Raw genomic sequence first — 24,040 nt, forward strand, 5'->3', positions numbered from 1 at the left:
CAGCAACAATTTCTTACATTTACATTTACGTCATTTAGCAGACGCTCTTATCCAGAGCGACTTACAAATTGGTGCATTCACCTTATAGCCAGTGGGATAACCACTTTACAATGTTTTTTTTTTTTTTTGGGGGATGGGGTAGAAGGATTACTTTATCCTATCCCAGGTATTCCTTAAAGAGGTGGGGTTTCAAATGTCTCCGGAAGGTGGTGAGTGACTCCGCTGTCCTGGCGTTGTGAGGGAGCTTGTTCCACCATTGGGGTGCCAGAGCAGCGAACAGTTTTGACTGGGCTGAGCGGGAACTGTGCTTCCGCAGAGGTAGTGGAGCCAGCAGGCCAGAGGTGGATGAACGCAATGCCCTCGTTTGGGTGTAGGGACTGATCAGAGCCTGAAGGTACGGAGGTGCCGTTCCCCTCACAGCTCCGTAGGCAAGCACCATGGTCTTGTAGCAGATGCGAGCTTCAACTGGAAGCCAGTGGAGTGTGCGGAGGAGCGGGGTGACGTGAGAGAACTTGGGAAGGTTGAACACCAGACAGGCTGCGGCATTCTGGATGAGTTGTAGGGGTTTAATGGCACAGGCAGGGAGTCCAGCCAACAGCGAGTTGCAGTAATCCAGATGGGAGATGACAAGTGCCTGGATTAGGACCTGTGCCGCTTCCTGTGTAAGGCAGGGTCGTACTCTCCGAATGTTGTAGAGCATGAACCTACAGGATCGGGTCACCGCCTTGATGTTAGCGGAGAACGACAGGGTGTTGTCCAGGGTCACACCAAGGCTCTTCGCACTCTGGGAGGAGGACACAATGGAGTTGTCAACCGTGATGGCGAGATCATGGAACGGGCAGTCCTTCCCCGGGAGGAAGAGCAGCTCCGTCTTGCCAAGGTTCAGCTTGAGGTGGTGATCCGTCATCCATACTGATATGTCTGCCAGACATGCAGAGATGCGATTCGCCACCTGTTTATCAGAAGGGGGAAAGGAGAAGATTAGTTGTGTGTCGTCTGCGTAGCAATGATAGGAGAGGCCATGTGAGGATATGACAGAGCAAAGTGACTTGGTGTATAGCGAGAATAGGAGAGGGCCTAGAACTGAGCCCTGGGGGACACCAGTGGTGAGAGCACGTGGTGCGGAGACAGCTTCTAGCCACGCCACTTGGTAGGAGCGACCGGTCAGGTAGGACGCAAACCAAGAGTGAGCCGCGCCGGAGATGCCCAGCTCGGAGAGGGTGGAGAGGAGGATCTGATGGTTCACAGTATCAAAGGCAGCAGACAGGTCTAGAAGGACAAGAGCAGAGGAGAGAGAGTTAGCTTTAGCAGTGCGGAGAGCGTCCGTGACACATAGAAGAGCAGTCTCAGTTGAATGACCAGTCTTGAAACCTGACTGGTTTGGATCAAGAAGGTCGTTCTGAGAGAGATAGCAAGAGAGTTGGCTAAAGACGGCACGCTCAATAGTTTTGGAGAGAAAAGAAAGAAGGGATACTGGTCTGTAGTTGTTGACATCAGAGGGATCGAGTGTCGGTTTTTTGAGAAGGGGTGCAACTCTCGCTCTCTTGAAGACGGAAGGGACATAGCCAGCGGTCAAGGATGAGTTGATAAGCGAGGTGAGGTAAGGGAGAAGGTCACCGGAGATGGTCTGGAGAAGAGAGGAGGGGATAGGTTCAAGCGGGCAGGTTGTTGGGCGGCCGGCAGTCACAAGTCGCAAGATTTTATCTGGAGAGAGAGGGGAGAAAGCATATCAGAGCAATATTAGTAAACAATTATTTTGCTGTCCATTCTTCTTTTAACACACGACATTCAGAGTCCATTTTTCTCATTTTTGTAGCACTCATTTTCACGTCAAAAGTCATCAAGCAATGACGTGCCTATGATGACTGAGCACATTCTGAATCTGACTGTAGGCCCAAATACAGAGCGCGCTGCCAGGCTACAGCGCCATCTATAGGTTGTTTGTATATCATGGAATGAGTAATTTTAGGGCAAAAATCGTAACTGAAATATAATAATATTTAATACATTTAAAAAAATGTCTCGCGGGCCGGATTGAAGTGCTTCGGCGTGCCGGATACGGCCTTATTTTCACTCTGTTATTTATGTTAGTATTGTGGAGCAACTACAATGTTGTTGATCCATCAGTTTTCTCTTATCACAGCCATTAAACTCTGTAACTGTTTTAAAATCACCATTGGCCTCATGGTGAAATCCCTGAGCAGTTACCTTCCTCTCCAGCAACTGAGTTGGGAATCTTTGTAGTGACTGGGTGTATTCATACACCATCCAAAGTGTAATTAATAACTGCACCATGCTCAAAGGGATATTCAATGTCTGCCTTTTTCTTTACCCATCCACCAACACCTCCTTGACCCCCTCCAGTTTGCATACCGGTCGGAGAGAGGAACAGATGATGCCATCCTCTCACTCTTAAATCTGGTGTACATGTATTTGGAGGGCAGCAAAACCCATGTGCGTATCATGTTCGCAGATTTCTCCACTGCATTTAACACAACCAATCCGTTTACCCTCGCGGACAAACTGAGAGGAGATTTCGGACTTGATGCTATGCTTATCACATGGGGATCACCAACTTCCTAACTGATAGGTCTCAGCAGGTACGAGTTGGCACTCTCTGAGGTGCGCACTGCTTCAGTGGGAACCCCACAGGGCAGTGTTCTTTCACCGGTACTATACATATTGTATACAGACAGCTGCCGGAGCCAGTTTCCAGGGTGCCACCTGCGACAGAGCCTGGACTCGAACCAGGATCTCTAGCGATGCAGTGCCTTAGATCACTGCAACACTCGGGAGGCCCGGAAACTGCACTTTTTAAATGTTGAACTAACCATCATGGTTCTCTTTTATAAATCATTAATTGAGAGCATTCTGTCCTACTGCTTGACCTGCTGGGTTGGGAATATCAAGGTTGCACAGAAAAATAGATTGGCCAAGATAGTCAGGATTTGCAGAAAAATCATGGGGCAGCAACAGCAAGAACTGTCATCTTTCTACCTCCAGAAGGCGAATAAAATAGCGGTTGACTCTTCCCACTCCACCCCGAATTCCAGCTCCTTCCCTCTGGCCGCAGGTACAGACTACCTAAGGTAAAAAAAATAGTGCCAAGTACTCTTTTATTCCGAGTGCAATTCTGTAATTTAACAAAATGTTGGACTAATTGCACTTTAGCACTTGCACTTTAACATGTAGCCCATTTTGACATTTTTATTATGAAATTGCACTTACCCAGCCTATACTTGCTTGTAAACGTCCTTCACTATAAAAAATAATAATATGTGATGTGTTTTATGACTGCTGCAAAATGAATTGCCTCTCTGAGGACATTAAAGTTTTCTGAATCTGAATCTGAAAAGGTACCCTTCTTTGCAAACCATTGGAAAACCTCCCTGGTCTTTGTGGTTAAATCAGTAACACTTCATTTTAAGGGGTCCTTATTACAGTGTAATTACATGTGTAATTACACTGTAACAAGTATTGTAGTTAACTGTAACAACCAATAGTTAGTTTAATAACAACTGGTAGTAATTGCGGTCTGTAATTTCAAAGGTGTAACAATGAATGCTTGTTACAATGCTTGTTACAAATAGGCAGGTTTCCACTAAATTCACAAACTTAGTGTTTTGTTTTTCTCAGCTTCATCTGCTTCATCTGTCACAAAGGTTGTGACCCCTCGTGGATGCGCTGGGTGTCCGAGAGATTATGTTCAATAGGCTCTAATTACACTGAACAAATATATAAACACAACATGTAAAGTGTTGGTCCCATGTTTCATGAGCTGAAAAAAAATAATCCAGAAATGTTCCATACACACAAAAAAGCGTATTTCTCTCAAATGTTGTGCACACATTTGTTTACATCCCTGTTAGTGATAATTTCTCATTAGCCAAGATAATCCATATCAAGAAGCTATGTAGCTCAATTGGTAGAGCATGGCGCTTGTAACGCCAGGGTAGTGGGTTCGATCCCCGGGACCACCCATGTGTAAAAATGTATGCACACATGACTGTAAGTCGCTTTGGATAAAAGCGTCTGCTAAATGGCATATTATTTTTTATTATTTTATCATTACACAGGTGCACCTTGTGCTAGGGACAATAAAGGACACTTTAAAATGTGCAGTTTTGTCACGCAACACAATGCCACAGATGTCTCAAGTTTTGAGGGATTGGCATGCTGACTGCAGAAATGTCCACCAGAGCTGTTGCCAGATAATTGAATGTTAATTTCTCTACCATAAGCTGCCTTCAACTGCGTTTTAGAGAGTTGGGCAGTATGTTCAACCAGTTTTACAACCGCAGACCACATGTAACCACGCCAGCCCAGGACCTCCACACCCGGCTTCTTCACCTCGTCTGAGGGGGGTGGTGCTGAGGAGTATTTCTGTCTGTAATAAAGCCCTATTGTGGGGAAAAACTCATTCTGATTGGCTGGGCCTGGCTCCCCAGTGGGTGGGCCTGGCTGCCAAGTGGCTGCACCCCTGCCCAGTCATGTGAAATCCATAGATTAGGGCCTAATGAATTTATTTCAATTGACTGATTTCCTTCTATGAACTGTAACTCAGTAAAATCTTTGAAATTGTTACATGTTGTGTTTATGTTTTTGTTCAGTATACTTACTCATGAATGTGCACTGTTAAAAATAAATCTCCACTCAATGTTATTGCTAGCACTTGCCACCAAAATAAAGTGTACCATCTGGGTTAACTTGGTCATCCCAGATGAGGAAAAACACACTATTTCAAGCATAGTACATCATGTTTCCCTAAATACAATGTAATTAGTAGGTGTTACACAGGATTTAGCCAGTTCAAATTAAGTGTATCTTGAGGGGTACTTACTTGTAATTAATGTGTACTTATAAAATGCACTATCCATCCTGATAAACCTGGCCTAATTTTAAAGCTTCTGGTCCAAGTGGGAGGATAAACACGCTAGTACAACACAGAGTACATGTAATATCTGCATGTAATTACTAGGTGTTTCACAGGTTTCTTTTAGTTAAAATGAAGTGTATCTTGAGGGGTACTTACTTGTAATTAATGTGTATACAGTACATTACCCATCCTGACAACCTGGCCCTCATTTGAAAGGTTCTTGAAGTTTCACTTCATTTTTATAAGTGAATCTTATATTTCAATATTTGATTTGGACGGGCAAGGAGGTACGGTAGGGCGGGCCAGGCCCCCTAAGTCCCGACCATAATGACGGACCTAGGGCCAAGACACATTTCTTCAGCCTCCTGAGGTTGAAGAGGCGCTGTTGCTCCTTCTTCACCACGCTGTCGATGTACGGGGACCATTTCAGGTCCTCTGTGATGTGCATGTTGAGGAATTTGAAGCTTTTGACCCTCTCCACTGTAGTCCACGATCAGCTCCTTCATTTTGTTGACATTGAGGGAGAGGTTATTTTCCTGGCACCACTCCACCAGGGCTCTCACTTCCTCCCTGTAGGTTGTCTCCGTTGTTGTTGGTAATCAGGCCTACCACTGTTGTGTTGTCAGCAAACTTGATGATTGAGTTGGAGACGTGCATAGCCACGCAGTCATGAGTGAACATGGAGTACAGGAGGGGTCTGAGCACGCACCTCTGTGGGGCCCCCGTGTTGAGGATCAGCGTGGCGGAGGTGTTGTTGCCTACCTTCACTACCTGGGGTCGGCCCGTCAGGAAGTCTAGGACCCAGTTGCAGGAGTTCAGAGCCAGGGCCCTGAGCTTAGTGATGAGCTTGGAGGGCACTATGGTGTTGAAGGCTAAGCTGTAGTTGATGAACAGCATTCTCACATAGGTATTCCTCTTGTCCAGGTGGGATAGGGCAGTGTGCAGTGCAATGGCGATTGCGTCGTCTGTGGATCTGTTGGGGCGGTATGCAAATTGTAGTGGGCCTAGGGTGTCGGGTAAGGTGGAGGTGATATGATCCTTAACTAGCCTCTCAAAGCACTTCATGATGATAGAAGGGCGATAGTCATTCAGTTCAGTTACCTTCACTTTTTTGGGTACAGGAACAATGGTGGATATCTTGAAGCAAGTGGGGACAACAGACTGGGATAGGGAGAGATTGAATATGTCCATAAACACTCCAGCCAGCTGGTCTGCACATGCTCTGAGGACGCGGCTTGGGATGCTGCGGGGATGTGGCACCTGTCCTCCCCTGTTGCTGACTTGAATCTGCAGAACATTGTCTCAGGGCTGCCTTTGTATAGGGGCAGCTCATTAACCCCAATGCTTCTCAGGTGTGGGGGGCTTGGCTCAAGTCCCTAATGCTGCGTTCATAACGAAGTGGGAAGGTGGTAATTACCAGTTGTGAAGTCGTGAATACCATTTGGATGCATCCACGTCCTTTGAACTTGTTGAGAAATGGTGATTGGCCAAAAAGCTGCATCAACCATAAACTAAAAGTACAGCTATCATGCTTGTAAACAAATTATAGTGTTAAAAAACCATATGAATAGATTGCCTCTTACATTTAACTGCCGAAAACCACCTTCCCACTTGGTTATGAACGCAACTAGGTGCAGGATTCAGATACCTTTATCATGAAAAATATGGACTTTTGGGCATTTATTGTTATGGTGATAAACTGCACTACAGGAGTGGTTAAGAACTCGGAAGGATGACTATCATCGTAGCTGCAGCTGAACGATTCTTGGGAGTGAGGGATGTAAAGGGTGAACGGCTGCATGAAGTACTGGCAGGAGCATTGGCATCCTCTCAGGTCCCCGGATCTTTGTAGGGCTCTGAGTATTTTTAGTTTTCTATACTGTTTTCGGACGTTAGAAGGCGTTATACGTTTTTGTTTTCCCATTTCCGTTTTGGATTTCCACCTTTTGTTTTCTGAGTAGGCCTGAGTAGGCCTAACCCTAACCCAAAACAACTTTTCAGGATGTAGACCTCCCTAAAACCCCACTGAAGAAGAAGGAGGTTGTGAATGCAGCATTATTAAAGGTAGACTCAGCGATGTGACATAGATGCAGAAAGTAAACAGCATAGTGGGTCAATTTCAGCAACAACTAAGAGCGTTGAAGTGTGAGGCTCAACTTCTTCGCTGTTTTGGTCCCTTGGCTTCCATACTGTACACAGTGTAAAGCGAACCCATGCACATGCGCAGATACTGTGTGTGACTGTGTGAGAGCGAAGTGTGGCATCTCACTCATTTAAATATCTCCGGTGCAGCTCGTGGCTACGTCATTTCACTGAGTCTACCCTGAAGAAGGCACGGTGATGCTGAAACATTGCTGGTTTACCCAATAAATTACTTGGAGTTTGTATATAGAGTGTGCGACTCTCTTTATTTATTTTTATTGCTGAATCTACCTTTAACACTCATTCCCTCATTCACTCATTTGGGGTTGGTTGTCACTATCAACTCCATTATAACTATTTGGGGGGTTGGTTGTTACAATCTAACCCATTATAACTACATTATTCGTGGACATTGCCATTGCCAGTATACAATATATCCCAAGCTCCATTCTGGGCTTGTGCTATAAAGAGCTCCCTTCCTTGTCTCTCTCTCACACACATATTTTTTCTGTCACATACCTACACACGCAAACATGCACGTGCAAACACACGCATACACACACACAAATGTAATCAAAACGTCATATGTTGTTCTCGATGAATAAAATGCTGCATTTTGTTAGGAATATTGTTCGATCAAAGAAAGGCTTTTTCTAAGACTGTATGGTATAGGCTATTGCTTAGTTTCTAAAGGAATAAGCCACTAGCAAACATTGTGACAACCAACCCCATACTGTGTGACATCCAACCCTGCTAATAACTCCATGTTTGAATAAGGAAGATAAACATGGTCCCCATTTCAACCCAAGACCTTGGTCTTTCTATTAATGTTGAAAAGATTATTGTAAGATATACTGGTGCCTGATAATACACATGAGTAAAGAGTGTGACAACCTCAACCCCGGTCCTGGTCTCCCCCACAGCCTTGATAGTCTATACTTACCTGTGGTTGAACAAAACTTTTTGAGTGGAGTAGTTATCCAAGCAACAAATTGTGATAACTGTGCAAGGGGGTGAATCATGGTGGCACTTTACCGGGCTATCAAGTAGGTCCCGACATTAATACGAATTCAGTTTCTCACAAGATATAAAAATAATACATAAGTGATTGGTATTTCCTGTAACTTTCTGAAGAAGCAATGGCATGGGAATGCCTGTCTGTGTGGTGCACGCTTGTCTATCACTTTGTATAGCCAGTTAGCCAGTTCGCTCAACCTTATTCATGGTTTCCTTGCACATAAAGGTGGTGGAATTATGAGGGAATTAAGTCAAGATCAGAATATGTTTATCTGTAGACACACTGGTCCGCCACGCCTCCATGTCTTAGATCTCCACCTTGAAAGAAAAGTGGGGTGAATAGCATGCTATTTTCATGCTTAAATTCAAGGTCAGAATATGCATAGAGGAAAAGTGCATCAAAATAAATAACATTCTATTTATGGCTTAACTGGGGTCGGAATCAGGCCTTAGGTGCGGAATTAAATGAGAACCACACACATTTAAAAAAATGTGTTAGTTAAAAAAAAGTTGGGATTTTATTTATGCGTTGACATGGACTCAGAACATCTAATTTTGATGTTTTTTTATAAATAATTGGAATTTTGAGAGTTAATAACTGAATCCGAAACCAGGAAAAGTAAAACAGAGAAACTCAATTTGGGAAAAATCTAAACGCAATTGGGGGGAGGTATGACATGTCTTGTATGACAAATGGTGTGTTGTGTTCTTCTGTCTTGGAATATTAGTCACTCATCATCAGCTCCTACAAGATCATAGAAATCACGTTCAGTCCTTCAACCCCCTCCCTCATACCCGCTCTCAAATTTTTCTCCTTCTTTATATTCCGGCTCATTCTTGTTTTATTGCGAGGAAGAGGCCCTCTCATTGTGCTGTTGTCTCTTTAGGATGGGGATGTTAGGTGGGAAATTCTAGTTTTGGTTTTGGAAGGAAAAGTGGGGGCATCTGGTTGGGTGTACTCACCAGATACCCTTATTCACCCCTAGTCCCTCATCCTCTGTCCCTTGGGGGGCCACATGCACTGTGGGGTGTCCTGGGCACCGTTAGCCTTTTGTCTGTCAAACAATGCCGCCCCCCCCCCCCAACACTGGATAGGGACAGCACAGCGGCTTGGGCTTTCATGTTGTTCATTGTGTATTCATAGCATAAGGCTGTCCCTGACCCCCAATGCACCCCGTTTCCACACACACAACCAATGGATCACGGGTTGTCTCTCCAATGTGACCCACAGACCAGGGTATAACTTCGACCTTGGCTTGATCCAATACTCTGACCATAACAGTTCCATATTATGTCAACAACGTGGGTAATTTTTTAAAAATTAACTCTGTTATATATATGTCGCTTTGGATAAAAATAATCTGTTAAGTGAACTAAATAGTACCATACCATACTACCATGGTAATAGTACCATATTATTTCATTGTGCTGCCCCTGCATCTTGAAGCATTGCCACATTTTGGCCTCCATGCTGAATTGGGGTGAGGGGGATGCTACCCCAATTGGCTGTCCCACTCCAGTCTTCTCTGTATGGGCTGGGCCTCCTAGGAAGGCTTCTTTGTGGTTTATAACCACGGTAGACAGAAATAGGTCAGGCTGTCATTTTGTGTTTGACCATCACACCTCTAGCCTCTGATCCAGTGGTAGGATGCAGAGGTATAGCACACACATGCACGCGCACACTCACACACACATTCAGACACAAAAACACACACATTTTAAATACTTCATTTGAATCCACAAATTACATTACAATCCAAAGGCCACACTGTCAGTCTAAAGTACAAGGCCAAGACTGCCACACACACACACACACACACACACACACACACACACACACACACACACACACAAACACAAATACACAGACACACAACCCTAACCCTAATTATAAACCCAATCCTAAAGCTAACCCCTATGCCTAAAATAGGCTTTGTTCTCTTGGGGACCTGGGAAATGTCCCCACGAGGGAGAATTTTCCTTGTTTTACTATCCTTGTGGGGAATTTACCTGGTTAAATAAAGGTGAAATAAAATACAATATTTTTTGGGGGGAGATTTCTGGTACCCATGATTTCTGGTCATTTCAATCTTACACATGGGGACTCCCTAAAAACCCACCACTTCAATACAAGTGACTTTTTTGTAGAATGTTAGGAGAGCATTTTCGCTAACCCTAACCCTTTTCCTAACCTTAACCTAATTATTCTAACCTGCTACGTTAATTCTAGTGACCTGCTACGAAATAGTTGTAGCTGTATCGAAGTGGCATGTTTTTAGGGAATCTCCTTACACATGAGTGACTTATAGAGGATAGGGGCTTTGCAAAGTTGTGGAAAAGAGTCCTTGACTTGTAAAAATGATGTCTACTGTTAATCTTGTCTGTGGGTGAATTCTCTACATTGTCCCAAAAATGTGAATGTCATCTTGACATAGTTCTGAAAGACATTCTAATACCGTATTTTATCCAAGACACTGGGTCAATATACACTGAGTGTACAAAACATATAATATTGAGTACCCCCTGCCCCCCCCCCCTTTTGCCCTCAGAACAGCCTCAATTTGTCGGGGCATGGACTCTACAAGGTGTCTAAAGCATTACACAGGGATGCTGGCCCATGTTGACTCCAATGCTTCCCACAGTTGTGTCAAGTTGGCTGGATGTTATTTGGGTAGTGTAGACCATTCTTGATACACACAGGAAACAGTTGAGCGTGAAAAACCCAGCAGCGTTGCAGTTCTTGACACAAACCGGTGTGCCTGGCACCTACTACCATTCACGCTCTGAATGGCACACATACACAATCTATGTTTCAATTGTCTCAAGGCTTGAAAATATTTTTTTTACCTGTCTCCTCTCCTTCATCTACACTGATTTAAGTGAATTTAACGAGTGACATCAATAAGGGATTATAGCGTTCACCTGGATTCATCTGGTCAGTCTATGTCATGGAAAGAGCAGCTGTCCTTAATGTTTTGTACACTCAGTGTACACTACATATCGTTTCATTTTGCACAGTATCATGACACTCCTTTATGTGCGACGCTCCCTTAGCGCTAACGTGATTTCATTGGCTAAGATGAAGATCTGACCCGCTGCTCCTTGCTTCGTTCGCTGTCAAATTCGCTGTACGCGAGGCATTCGTGAACAGGAAGAAAAATGCTTGATTCTGTTGGATGAAAGATGTAGTAGGAGAGAGTTTCTAAACAGCCTTTCGAATATTAGTTAAATAAATGCCCTGAGTGATTAGCTAACGTTATATTGCTTGCTTCATACAATATATCGATGAAACTAACTCAATTTGAACAGCATTCCAATGTTGGAATATTGCCTTGATGATAACTCACTAACTCATTGGTAAGTACACATCCATTCATCGCGACGTTTGTGAGAGGAGATAGCTAATTTAGGTACTGTACTGTAGCTAGCTAGTCTGCTGCTAATCGGGCGAGTTAGCTAGCTAGCTAACGTTAGTTATCTCTTGCCACCTAACGTTTAGTTGATGGAAGCCGGTTAGCCACTAGCCATCGTTGTTTTAGTTATAGTTATATGCATGTACCTAATGTACATTATTGATTCATTAGCTAACGTTAACATTCAGCTGGTATCAGATACCTAACGTTAACTACCTAGTTAGTTACCTTGTTGTTCTAACTACTGTAGCTAGCTAAAGTAACTGGGTGGTTGGCCAAAGTTGCCAATCCAGTGGCGGAGGTCTAATCGAAACCGGCTTGCATTTCCTGCTAACTAGGTATTTTGCACTCATAAACAATCTGATCAAATCAAATTGGAGTAGGAACTGTAAGAGATATAGCTAGCTACTCTACTGTAGCTTCGTATCCGTGTGCAATGCATACAGTAGGTTATGGTACAGTGAGTAGTTATGTATTTTTCGTTTCACTTTCCCGTGGTGTCCTCTCTTTGCAGACGCTCCCTACGCTTCAAATCATCCCAGCTTTCAGCCCGCCTCCAACGGCTCGAGCACAGGACCTCATTGCTTACTGTGTTCTGGCTCACGGGGAGACGAACTGGACCGACCACTGACCCCGTAGTCGGCACAGCTTTCCCAGGGTTGAAACTCTCCCTGCAGTTGCACAGGACTAGGACGGTCGAGGGCATAGGCCCAGTGCTCGACAGCATTTAGGGAAACCTCCCATTCACTATCTCATCCAACCAATTCAGAGTGGTTATGGAGCTGGAGGTGAGCCGAACCGAGCTGGAAGGTCCCGATGCTCCCCAGTCTCTGAGACACGAGAGGAGCCTCGGACTGCTCACCACGAAGTTCGTTACTTTGCTGCAGGAAGCGAAAGACGGGGTGCTCGATCTCAAAGTAGTGAGTGATGATGGGCTTCATCTCTTTTGACTGTCTTGACTGTGTGAGAATTATTAGCTATGGGTTGTTTATGTTTTAGTGTCGTCACAAAGTCTGCAATCTTATGACCTATATAAGTCTAAGGACTGCCTGGTTTGGTTGAAATTGATATTGCTGCATAGTGCTGTAACAGATGTGCAACAAACTCCGAGGAGATGCAGTCTGTGGAATATGACATAGACACAAACACCAGCGTTTCCGTTAGAAACATTTGTGACATGCCTCGTAAACAACAGGTGTAGACTAACTGTGTAATGCTTAAAGGGATACTTCGTGATTTCGGCAATGAGGCCCATTATCTACTTCCCCAGAATCAGATGAACTCGTGGATACCATTTTTATGTCTCTGTGTCCAGTATGAAGGACGTTTGAGGTAGTTTCGCGAGCCAATGCTAACTAGCGTTAGCGCAATGACTGGAAGTCTATGGGTATCTGCTAGCATGCTAGCATGTTAGCAGATACCACAGACTTCCACTCATTATGCTAACGCTAATTATCAACTTCCTTCAAACTGCACTTCCTTCAAACTGCACGCAGAGACATTAAAATGGTATCCACAAGTTCATCTGACTCTGGGGAAGTAGATAAGTATCCCTTTAAATGAAGTATCCCTTTAAATGGCGAATGGGAGGCATGCTTCAATTACCAGTTGAGAAATAAAAAAATAGTTGCTATTTTTAATCATGGCCATCAAAACAGTTTTTGACACGTGATTGCATTTAGAATTGTTGCGCAATGACACTCCAGCAGCAACGAGCTGAGGATCTGCAGCAGCAGCTCTAGCGCTGTCTTACAAGGGATCTTCGGCTCCAAATGGGCTCTGTAATAAGATACATGACGACTAACGAAAATACACACGTCCCAATTTAATTCCCCTAAATTTTGTAAATTAAAGCTGCACGATGCAGAAATCGATCCACCATTTCCTGGTTGCAAAAATTCTAATAGTTCGCCTAATTTCAATTTATGTGACAAAACAAGCAAGTATAGTGTAGAGAATCATTATACTATCTAAACCGCTGTGATATATATTTTCCATAACCAAAAATATTGTATTTTCAGCAGTTTGAAGCTGGTGTACAAAACTGAAAGTAAAAGATGAAAAAACGAAACTTAAGAACAGGAAGCATAGAAATAGCGCACATAGAACAGATCTACCGCTTCTTAGACTTGCTTTCAATGAGAATGACAGATCTGTAACTCACATTTCTATGTGAATTTGGTCGCGTTGCCCAAAAAGTTACATATTGCAGCTTTAACCTATAGACCGATGAGCATGACGGTCAAATGTATTTCCATCAACTGATATTTCAATCAATGAATAAAAAGTATTATTTTGTAATGGGATGGCTTTTTCTCCCGGGCAATTTGACCAGCAACAATTTTATTTATCGGCATTTCATTTTTTTTATCGGACAAAAGCCGGCAATTACACATGCACTGCGATCGTGATGATTTATACTCTAAAATAAAATAGAAGCTTAAACTCTAATATAAAACAGTATAAAACTAAGTGTAAAACTGTTACATTATCTAGGTTAATGTCAGTAAGGAGTTTGAGAAATAAAAGAGAGGGTAAAACACTGAAAGAGAGTGTGTGTAAAAGAGAGACAAGCCGTGTCTCATCACTCAGCGGGTGGCTTTGTCACGGTCTGTCATTATTGTCCGCATTGTTTAGTCCCCCCTCTGATAGGCACATAGGGTTGTGACCTCTCCTATTACTGGCTACCAGGGCTATGACCCATCCAGTGATTGGTTGACAGGCCTCAGTCTCACAGGCTCTGACCTTTGTGATTTGTTATTAACCCCACGCTGGATGATGCATCCCCCCCCTAAGGAGAATAGCCTTGGTAGGGACATTTGGGTGCTTGCGTTTTAAAATCATTCATTAAGTTATTTTGCTCCTGATGAGAGAGGGTGACCTTTGACAGTTGCGTTGTGAGTAATGTTGTTTTTCCTCCTCTTGTAGGCAGCAGACACCCTGGCCGTCAGACAGAAGAGGCGCATCTATGACATCACCAATGTGCTGGAGGGCATCGGCCTGATCGAGAAGAAGTCCAAGAACAGTATTCAGTGGAAGTGAGTAAGTGTGTGTATGTTCGCGCGCTTGTATGTGTGTAGGTATGCACGCAGTATGTGCTTACATTTCTCTACACTCTCTGTCTAAGGGGAGTTGGGCCAGGCTGTAACACAAGGGAGATTGGTGACAGGCTGATTGACCTGAAGTCGGAGCTTGAAGATCTGGATATGAGGGAAAGTGAGCTGGATCAGCAGAGGGTGTGGGTCCAACAAAGCATCAAGAACGTGACCGAGGACACACACAATAGTCCATATCCTTACTATGTACCCACATACTCATACCTACACCAACATCTAAATTGTTACCCCAACCTAACCTTACATAGGTATCCATGTCAGTCCACAGTTCACACCATTAGAAACGTATAGAAAAGAGCTGCAGCTCCATCTTGTCTGTACAATAGCAGAGGATACACTTGCCAGCATTAACACTGTTATAATACTCTGTTAAGTGTAAAGGTGCGTGTCTGACCTTAACTCTGACCAACTCTGGCCTATGTTAACCATGAGGACATCTGCAGCTGCTTCAAAGATGATACCCTCTTGGCGGTGCGTGCGCCCTCTGGTACGCAGCTGGAGGTGCCCATACCTGAAGCTGTAAGTTCGATTAGTTTCTGCCTCCTCCTCCTCCCCCTAGTCAGTCTGTGTCAGTCTTCTGTGTGTGTTTGTCTCCACTTTTAGGTGCAAAACGGTCAGAGGAGGTATCAGATCCATCTGAAGAGCACTTCTGGGCCCATTGATGTAATGCTTATCAACAAGGACCCAGTTAACTCCACCCCCATGGTGCTGCCAGTCCCACCCCCTGAGGAAATGCTGCAGAACGCCAAGTCTGCTGCAGCCTCTGCTGACACAACCACTGCCACTAACACACCCACCCACACATATGTCAAGACCACCCAGAGTCTGGCCACCGGCAAGCCTAAAGCAAATACAGCAGCTAAGCCATCAGGTGACCTCACTGTTATATCTCTCATGGTCTGCTAAACTCTCAATACAATATCGTTGAATTGTCCCATGTCCACCTCTGTGTCCATATAACTCTCTCTCTCGCTCACTCCCTCTCTCTCCCTCTCCTGACCAGACACCCCCAGCACTGAAAAACCTGATCAGCAACCACCATTGGATACCCGGTCCCTCCAGTCTTCTGCTTCATTGGACAACAACTCGACTGTCTTTGAACCAATCAAATCCGATTCATCTGACTGTGAGTTAGAATTCAGTTTATCTGTGTGTGCGCGTGTGCATGTTGTGTGGTAGCAGCAATCGGGTTGGGCGATATTACGATAGTATCGGATATCGAAGATGATTGGCAGCCAGCGTCGACGGAGACAACATTGTGATGCGACAGATGATGTATAGCCTATTTCAACTTGACTGCATAACCTATTTCAATAAATATGTTATAAACAATTTACAGAATGCAAGAGAACAATTTAGACAGAGCTAAGATTTTCACCAAAGTGCCGCAAAATGTCCAGTCAGAAAATGTTAGTTTTTTCCTCTCAATGTTGGATGATCTGGGCCCTATAGCCGAAGCCTATTTTATTTTTTTATCGCAGACACTCAGGTGTGTAATTATTTTAAAAGCCAAATGTTGTCTCTTCTCTCCATTTGATATGAATATGACTTACGTTTTTATGCATGCTGGCTTTCTCCCGCAGTGCTACTTCATGATCTAACGGCGTTCTAGGCTATCAAAAAGTTGTAGCTTGTTTTTGAATAATGAGATGTAGAACAAACAAAAGCAAGATAGAAAAATCCAACGAGTCGTTTGAACAAACCTTACAGCTGAACAAAGCTTAGTCTATTGTCAAATGATGCATGCAACTCTCCTCCTTGCCGTTGTGAACCAAACGGCTAAAAGCCAAATCCTACTAATTAAAATAGCCTATCAAAAGCATGAAGTTAAAATGATGAAGACTATTTCCCAAATAGGCTATTCTAATGAAGTGTTTAACATCCTAAAGTTGCAGCTTTCAAATGGAAACATTTGTGAAAAGTAGTTTATAGGCAATTCTCTATCACAGCTTTATTTTGAATGACAAATATTACAGGCAACAATAAGTGAAATTGAGCAAACAATAACAAGATGGAAAAATCAAATGAGAAGTCAAAATAACTTACAGCTGAGCAAAGCTTATGAAAGAAACGATGTGTAGAGTTGGCCTATTTCCATAGCCTATTATTAGCAATGCAGGCTACAACCTACCTATACAACGTATAGAAGCCTAGGCCTAATAAGAGAGGAAGATTAGGTACAAATGTGAATCATTGAATAATTATCCAGTTCTGAGGACAGCAGAGTTGCATGCTCTGCAGCCGGCCCTTGATGATTTACAACCCATCACAGGACGTACAGCCAGCTAGGATCCTTGACTGTCACTTGTGCTTTGGCACACAGACTAGGGCAGGGCGATATATCGAATTTCTAATTTATGTTTTTGCGCGATATTCCAAATGCCTGTATCTCAGAATAGTGTTTATGTCCTTTTGTTGTCTTTTTGGTCCCGTCTCCTTCGCTCCTTCTGTGCTGTGTGCACCTTCCCATTTACACCAGAGATCTACAGTGGGGAGAACAAGTATTTGATACACTGCCGATTTTGCAGGTTTTCCTACTTACAAAGCATGTAGAGGTCTGTAATTTTTTATCATAGGTACACTTCAACTGTGAGAGACGGAATCTAAAACAAAAATCCAGAAAATCACATTGTATGATTTTTAAGTAATTAATTTGCATTTTATTGCATGACATAAGTATTTGATCACCTACCAACCAGTAAGAATTCCGGCTCTCACAGACCTGTTAGTTTTTCTTTAAGAAGCCCTCCTCTTCTCCACTCATTACCTCTATTAACTGCACCTGTTTGAGCTCGTTACCTGTATAAAAGACACCTGTCCACACACTCAATCAAACAGACTCCAACCTCTCCACAATGGCCAAAACCAGAGAGCTGTGTAAGGACATCAGGGATAAAATTGTAGACCTGCACAAGGCTGGGATTTGCTACAGGACAATAGGCAAGCAACTTGGTGAGAAGGCAACAACTGTTGGCGCAATTATTAGAAAATGGAAGAAGTTCAAGATGACGGTCAATTACCCTCGGTCTGGGGCTCCATGCAAGATCTCACCTCGTGGGGCATCAATGATCATGAGGAAGGTGAGGGATCAGCCCAGAACTACACGGCAGGACCTGGTCAATGACCTGAAGAGAGCTGGGACCACAGTCTCAAAGAAAATCATTAGTAACACACTACGCCGTCATGGATTAAAATCCTGCAGCGCACGCAAGGTTCCCCTGCTCAAGCCAGCGCATGTCCAGGCCCGTCTGAAGTTTGCCAATGACCATCTGGATGATCCAGAGGAGGAATGGGAGAAGGTCATGGTCTGATGAGACAAAAATAGAGCTTTTTGGTCTAAACTCCACTCGCCGTGTTTGGAGGAAGAAGAATGATGAGTACAACCCCAAGAACACCATCCCAACCGTGAAGCATGGAGGTGGAAACATCATTCTTTGGGGATGCTTTTCTGCAAAGGGGACAGGACGACTGCACCGTATTGAGGGGAGGATGGATGGGGCAATGTATCGCGAGATCTTGGCCAACAACCTCCTTCCCTCAGTAAGAGCATTGAAGATGGGTCGTGGCTGGGTTTTCCAGCATGACAACGACCCGAGACACACAGCCAGGGCAACTAAGGAGTGGCTCCGTAAAAAGCACCTCAAGGTCCTGGAGTGGCCTAGCCAGTCTCCAGACCTGAACCCAATAGAAAATCTTTGGAGGGAGCTGAAAGTCCGTATTGCCCAGCGACAGCCCCGAAACCTGAAGGATCTGGAGAAGGTCTGTATGGAGGAGTGGGCCAAAATCCCTGCTGCAGTGTGTGCAAACCTGGTCAAGACCTACAGGAAACGTATGATCTCTGTAATTGCAAACAAAGGTTTCTGTACCAAATATTAAGGTCTGCTTTTCTGATGTATCAAATACTTATGTCATGCAATAAAATGCAAATGTAATTACTTAAAAATCATACAATGTGATTTTCTGGATTTTTGTTTTAGATTCCGTCTCTCACAGTTGAAGTGTACCTATGATAAAAATTACAGACCTCTATATGCTTTGTAAGTAAGAAAACCTGCAAAATCGGCAGTGTATCAAATACTTGTTCTCCCCACTGTATATATAATGACAAGATGCTAATGTCTCTTCCCTAACAATGGGAGTCGTTGTCCCAAAGGTGGGATGGCAGGTGACAAGCTTAGGTCCAAAATAAGCCCATAGAAACGCATTGGGTTTATTTTGGACAGATTTTTGCGAGTGAAACATTTGTGAAACATTTGTCAACATTTGTCAAACCTCTCACTTCGCCTCTTCCTCTCTGTTTACACATACACACCAAGCCCCTCTCCCTGCCACTCACAACAACAAAGATGAGAGATCACTTCTTCCTCTCTGACAAGCGGGTTTCAACTCGCTATTTGCATTTGAGGTTTGGTCCAACAGAATCGGTCATATGGACACCGAAATACCTTGAGACATTATTTTACTGTAATTATTTTACTTTCTAACGGTACCCTTTTTATGTCTCAACTCCTCAAATTGCGCGCAGAGCAGACACTACTAAAACGGGAGTATCAATGAACATTTCATTCTGCTCAGTTTGTCACACGCGCATTGCGGTACCATGTACCGCTAGCAGCATTTTAGTCAAAGATTGTTATGCTAGCTGTCTAATTTGTTTATGAGACCTGTGTAAATGTTCTATAATGCCTGCTACAAGAAGTTAGTCATTATTAGTGAATGTGCATTATGCATGGTTCTGGTAGAATTTGTAACAAAAAGGCAATTTTCATAGACTGACTTGGAAGCCAGATCAGTGATTATTGCAAAAAAGCATGTTAAATTATTTAGATACAATTATATTATTAGTGGGTCTTATGGTTGTGGAACGCTTATTTTTAGCCTAGGTAGAATTTCACAAGCCCTGAATTCATTCGATTATTGCTGACTGTTTGAAATGCAGTGTTATTTGCCCTTTAATTGTATAACAAAGCTTATTTTGAGAAAACATTTGTAAAAAATCAAAGAATCGAGATGATTTTTAGGCTATGTCGCCCAGACCTAATACCGGCACACACCTCTTTGGTGCCACAGCTCCAACCGAGAGGAATACACTATTAAAAAAGATTGGGCTCCAAAATATATTTTGTCATGATTCCTCTCGTCCCTCCCGTAGCATGCGAGCTCGCTAGAGATCCTTTTTTGCAGATTAAAAAATATATATATTTGTTTAACCTAAAAAAAAAAAAAAAACATTAATTAAATTGTGGGGTTGGCCAATAGGGGACGATACCATCGTACATCACAATGTTTTATGGGTACTTAATCACGATAGGACAATGGTTGACATCGCCCAACCATAAGCAGCAATGTGATGGAGGGAGATAAACCTTGGCACTGGGCTAGTACTCCAACGGTCTCTCACAAACACACACGTAACGTACATTGTTTATCTGTTTAGTAAGCACACACTTCCGACCACTGTTTTTTTTACATTAAAACCCTGGCTATGCCCAATGCACTGTAACACAGGAAGCATCTGTGTGGCAACAAATGATGTACAATGCCTGCCTGCTATAGAAATGTGTGTGTAAGCTGTTTTATTTTTGCTTGTTTAATAAATGTACACAGGAAAACGGTGTGTGAAAGGGCTCTACCTTATAAAAACAACCTCTCGTGTGCTTGTATGGTGTTCATATTGTGCCTTGTGTTTTTCAGTGCTGGATTTCCCCAAATACTTTTCTGACATGTTTGACCCCGCTAAAGGTACTGTTTGTGACTGCATGTGTGTTTGTGCATGTGTATCGTGTCTTAAACGTTATTTAAATGTATCCAAACAGACCCTTGCATTGTATTTCAGGTAAATAAGTTAATGATAAACTGTGTCTTTATGTGTACAGCAGACACTCTCTCACCCCCCCCCCCCTCTCTCTCTGTAGAGATGGTGAGTGCAGATCTACTAGAGGAACTTATGGCTTCAGAAGGTGAGTCTAAAACGGATGATGTTATAACCACCTTTACTTTGACTAGATGATTCCAGTTATTCATGTATATATCCCACTCTCTCCCTCTCTCTCTGCCAGTGTTCTCTCCACTCCTCCGCCTCTCTCCTCCCCCGGGGGACCATGACTACATCTATAACCTGGATGAGAGCGAGGGCCTCTGCGACCTCTTCGACATCCCCATCCTCAACCTTTGACCTATGAACCATGGGTAATCAGGCTCACATGAAGAGGCCTTTTTAAACAATTCTTTGAGGACTAACAAACAGATGAAGTGGTCTATTTTTGGAGTCTTGTAGTAGAAGCTGAATTGATGAACAAACAGTTTTTGATAATTTTCATAATCTTTATTTTTGTCGCGTCCCCTTCGTTGATGTCTGAACAGGAAGTAATTTAGGTGATGCAACTTATCCTGGAGAGCAGCCCTCCCTTACTGGCTTATAGGCTTTAATGATGTCGTGGAATATATTTTTGGATCTGTGCTACTGAAGCGGCAGTGGATGTGTTTTTAAAAGTTGAGTTGTGCTACATTTGGAGCGAGTAAAGATGGCTTGGCTTGGGTTGAGGAAAGGAAATGAATGGGATGCTCAAGGCAAAATCAACCACTACACCTAGGCACTTATGTACATCTGAAACTGTTGGATAGGTAGAGCTATTACCATATTGTAGTCCTAGGGGTAGGGAGGGATAGGTGCTGTGAGGAGCTGCAATGAGCTGTACATGTGAGGAGTGCAGCTACTCCAGTGCCCACATAGTGGTGCTAGAGTCACAGCAGGAAGAGAAGATCAGCTCCCTCACCTGCCGCACCATAGTCTCTCCTCAGGCACACAAGACCAGCCACAACACCAGCCACAACACCACAATATACTGACAACAACATGTAAATCCATTAAAAGCCTTTACCAGTCCTAATCTATTGATACTATTGATGAGGCTTACAGTTCTCTTCAGTTGCTGGTGCATTTTATATCTTGTCTGTTTCTCCCTCAAAGTGTATGTGTGTGTGTGTGCATGGGGAGAGGTTTTTTATTTGTAATTTTCACAAGTCTCAACTCTGAATTCTATTGTAAAATGCTCTTTATTTTGGTGTATTTTTATACTGAACTGACACTGTCAAGGAACAGTACATATATATTTTGTCTGTCTCTGTGTTTTGACATCCTTATCCAGATTCAACTATGATGATATGTGTTTGTTCAGGAAGTTCAGTAGTGAATATTTTTCAAATGTAGTGTCAAATCTGCTGTTTCATTTGTATTGTTTGGTTGTATTGCATATTTCTGTTTGTAACCTGCTCATGTTCTGATGAGTAAGTTCTCATGAGTTCACATCAGGGGTGAACTGGAACCAGAAATCGGTCTGGGAATTTCTGTCACCCCGGCCTATCTGTTCGGGGACGTATATTTTTGGTCAGAGTCTGTGAAATGGGACGTGTGTGTGTGTGCGTGCGTGCATGTCTTGTATCAAGCTCCTGTTTTGTAGCTTGTTGTGGGAGAGGAAAAGTTAAATAGAAAGGCTGAACTATTCTACAGGTGATATGTTGGTTGTATACATAAATGTGTTTATTTTTCTATATCAGGAATATACTAATTGTAACCCCTATCTCCTCCAATTCTACAGTGTATAAGTGGCAGATTGACATACATGCACCAGTCTTTGTTATCCTATGTGCAAACAACCTCAGCATGCAGCCACAAATCCACTGAGTAAACCTGCCTATGTTTTTATACGCTAAGTGAGGCTCAGAGAATATTTGTTTTAGAAATGGGCGGTCACTCCTGATTACCGGTATGAATTTAAAAGATTATATTAAAACCTTTTTGAATTTTGTCTTTCTTTTATTGCATCACACAACAGGCACACCTTTGTCTACTTAGTTGACACCATGAGGAGCATAATATTATGTTAAGTGGCTGGCATGGCATGTGGCGGGCAAGTGGCCAGTATCTTTCAAACAGGCTGAGGCAATTTAGATTGGGTCAAGGATACTTTGGAGTTCAGTGGTGTAAAGTACTTAAGTAAAAATTATTAAAGTACAACTTAAGTAGTTTTTTGGGACAACTTTTACTTCACTACATTCCTAAAGAAAATAATGTACTTTTGGTCCATACATTTTCTCTGACACCCAAAAGTACTCGTTACATTTTGAATGCTTAGCAGGACAGAAAAATTGTCAAATTCACGCACTTATCAAGAGAATATCCTGGACATCCCTACCTGCTTGCTACATTCTTTAGGGCTATCTGACTGAAGGTGAAATAGACCGACATTTGAGCTTGGTTGAAGCAGTGTACCTAAAGTAGCAGAGCAGTTTCACAATTGAAGAAGAGGGTAGTGTGTACGGCCCAGTACATCACTGGGACAGAGCTCCCTGCCATCCAGGACCTCTATACCAGGCAGTGTCAGAGGAAGGCCCTAAAAATTGTCAAAGACTCCAGCCACCCAAGTCATAGACTGTTCTCTCTGCTACCGCATGGCAAGCGGTACCGGATCGCAAAGTCTGAGACCAAAAGGCTCCTGGACAGCTTCTACCCCCAAGCCATAAGACTGCTGAACAGTTAATCAAATGGCTACCTGGACTATTTGCATTGACCCCCTGTTTTTTGCACTGCCTCTATGCACACTCAGACTCTACCCACACGCTCACACATACTATACTGACACTCCAACACACACACACTATATATGCTCATACACATGCATATTGACTCCTCACACAGACTCACACTTTCACACTTTCACATATGCTGCTGCTACTCTGTTTATTATCTGTCCTGATTGCCTAGTCACTTTTAGCCCTACCTACATGTACATATTACATCAATTACCTCGTACCCCTGCACATTGACTCGGTACCGGTACTCCTTGCACAGTATATAGCCTCGTTATTGTTATTTTATTGCGTTACTATTAACTTTTTTTATTTAGCAGATTTTTAAACTCTGCATTGTTGGGGAAGGGATCGTAATTAAGAGTTTCACGGTAAAGTCTACACCTGTTGTATTCGGCGCATGTGACAAATACAATTTGATTTGATTTATATGAAAGAGAAGAGTCACTCTGCACGCTGTTCAATCCGCTCTACAAGTAGGTTGAGCTGGAGAAATTGTTAAACGCAACTCAACATTCCCTGATCGGAACCCCATCTCAACTTTCCCTGATCGGAACCCCTCTTTACTTATTTGTGGTTCTTTTTTATTTTCAATTCTTAGAGTTGTGACTGCTTGCTAAGTTCTTTAAGGCTATCTGACTGAAGGTGATAGACTGACATTTCAACTTCGTTGAAGCAGTGTAACTGAAGTAGCTGAGGAGTTTCACAATTGAAGAAATGAAACCAAAGTGTTTTTGGCAGCCTGTCAAACATGATGTAGCGGCGGTATGAATGATAAGAGTCACTCTGCGTACTGTTCTATTGGCTCCACAAATAGGTTGAGCTGGACAGATGGTTACTCTCAAAACTCAACTCTCCCTGATCGGATCTCCTCTCTACTTGTTTGT

General features: G+C 43.1%; 1 protein-coding gene across 1 annotated transcript; it reads left to right on the forward strand.

The window, feature by feature from the left end:
- Positions 1–11,143: 11,143 nt before the first annotated feature.
- Positions 11,144–22,367, forward strand: LOC121548263 (transcription factor E2F4). Its single transcript, XM_041859677.2, has 10 exons — positions 11,144–11,392; positions 11,963–12,368; positions 14,377–14,486; positions 14,576–14,737; positions 14,975–15,083; positions 15,168–15,435; positions 15,568–15,690; positions 20,259–20,306; positions 20,480–20,524; positions 20,624–22,367. Exons 2-10 carry the CDS (start codon positions 12,225–12,227, stop codon positions 20,737–20,739), a joined length of 1,125 nt encoding a protein of 374 aa, XP_041715611.1. The 5' UTR covers positions 11,144–11,392; positions 11,963–12,224; the 3' UTR covers positions 20,740–22,367.
- Positions 22,368–24,040: the final 1,673 nt, after the last annotated feature.

Source organism: Coregonus clupeaformis, unplaced genomic scaffold (genome assembly GCF_020615455.1).
Source record: "Coregonus clupeaformis isolate EN_2021a unplaced genomic scaffold, ASM2061545v1 scaf2158, whole genome shotgun sequence".
Classification (NCBI taxonomy): Eukaryota; Metazoa; Chordata; class Actinopteri; order Salmoniformes; family Salmonidae; genus Coregonus; species Coregonus clupeaformis.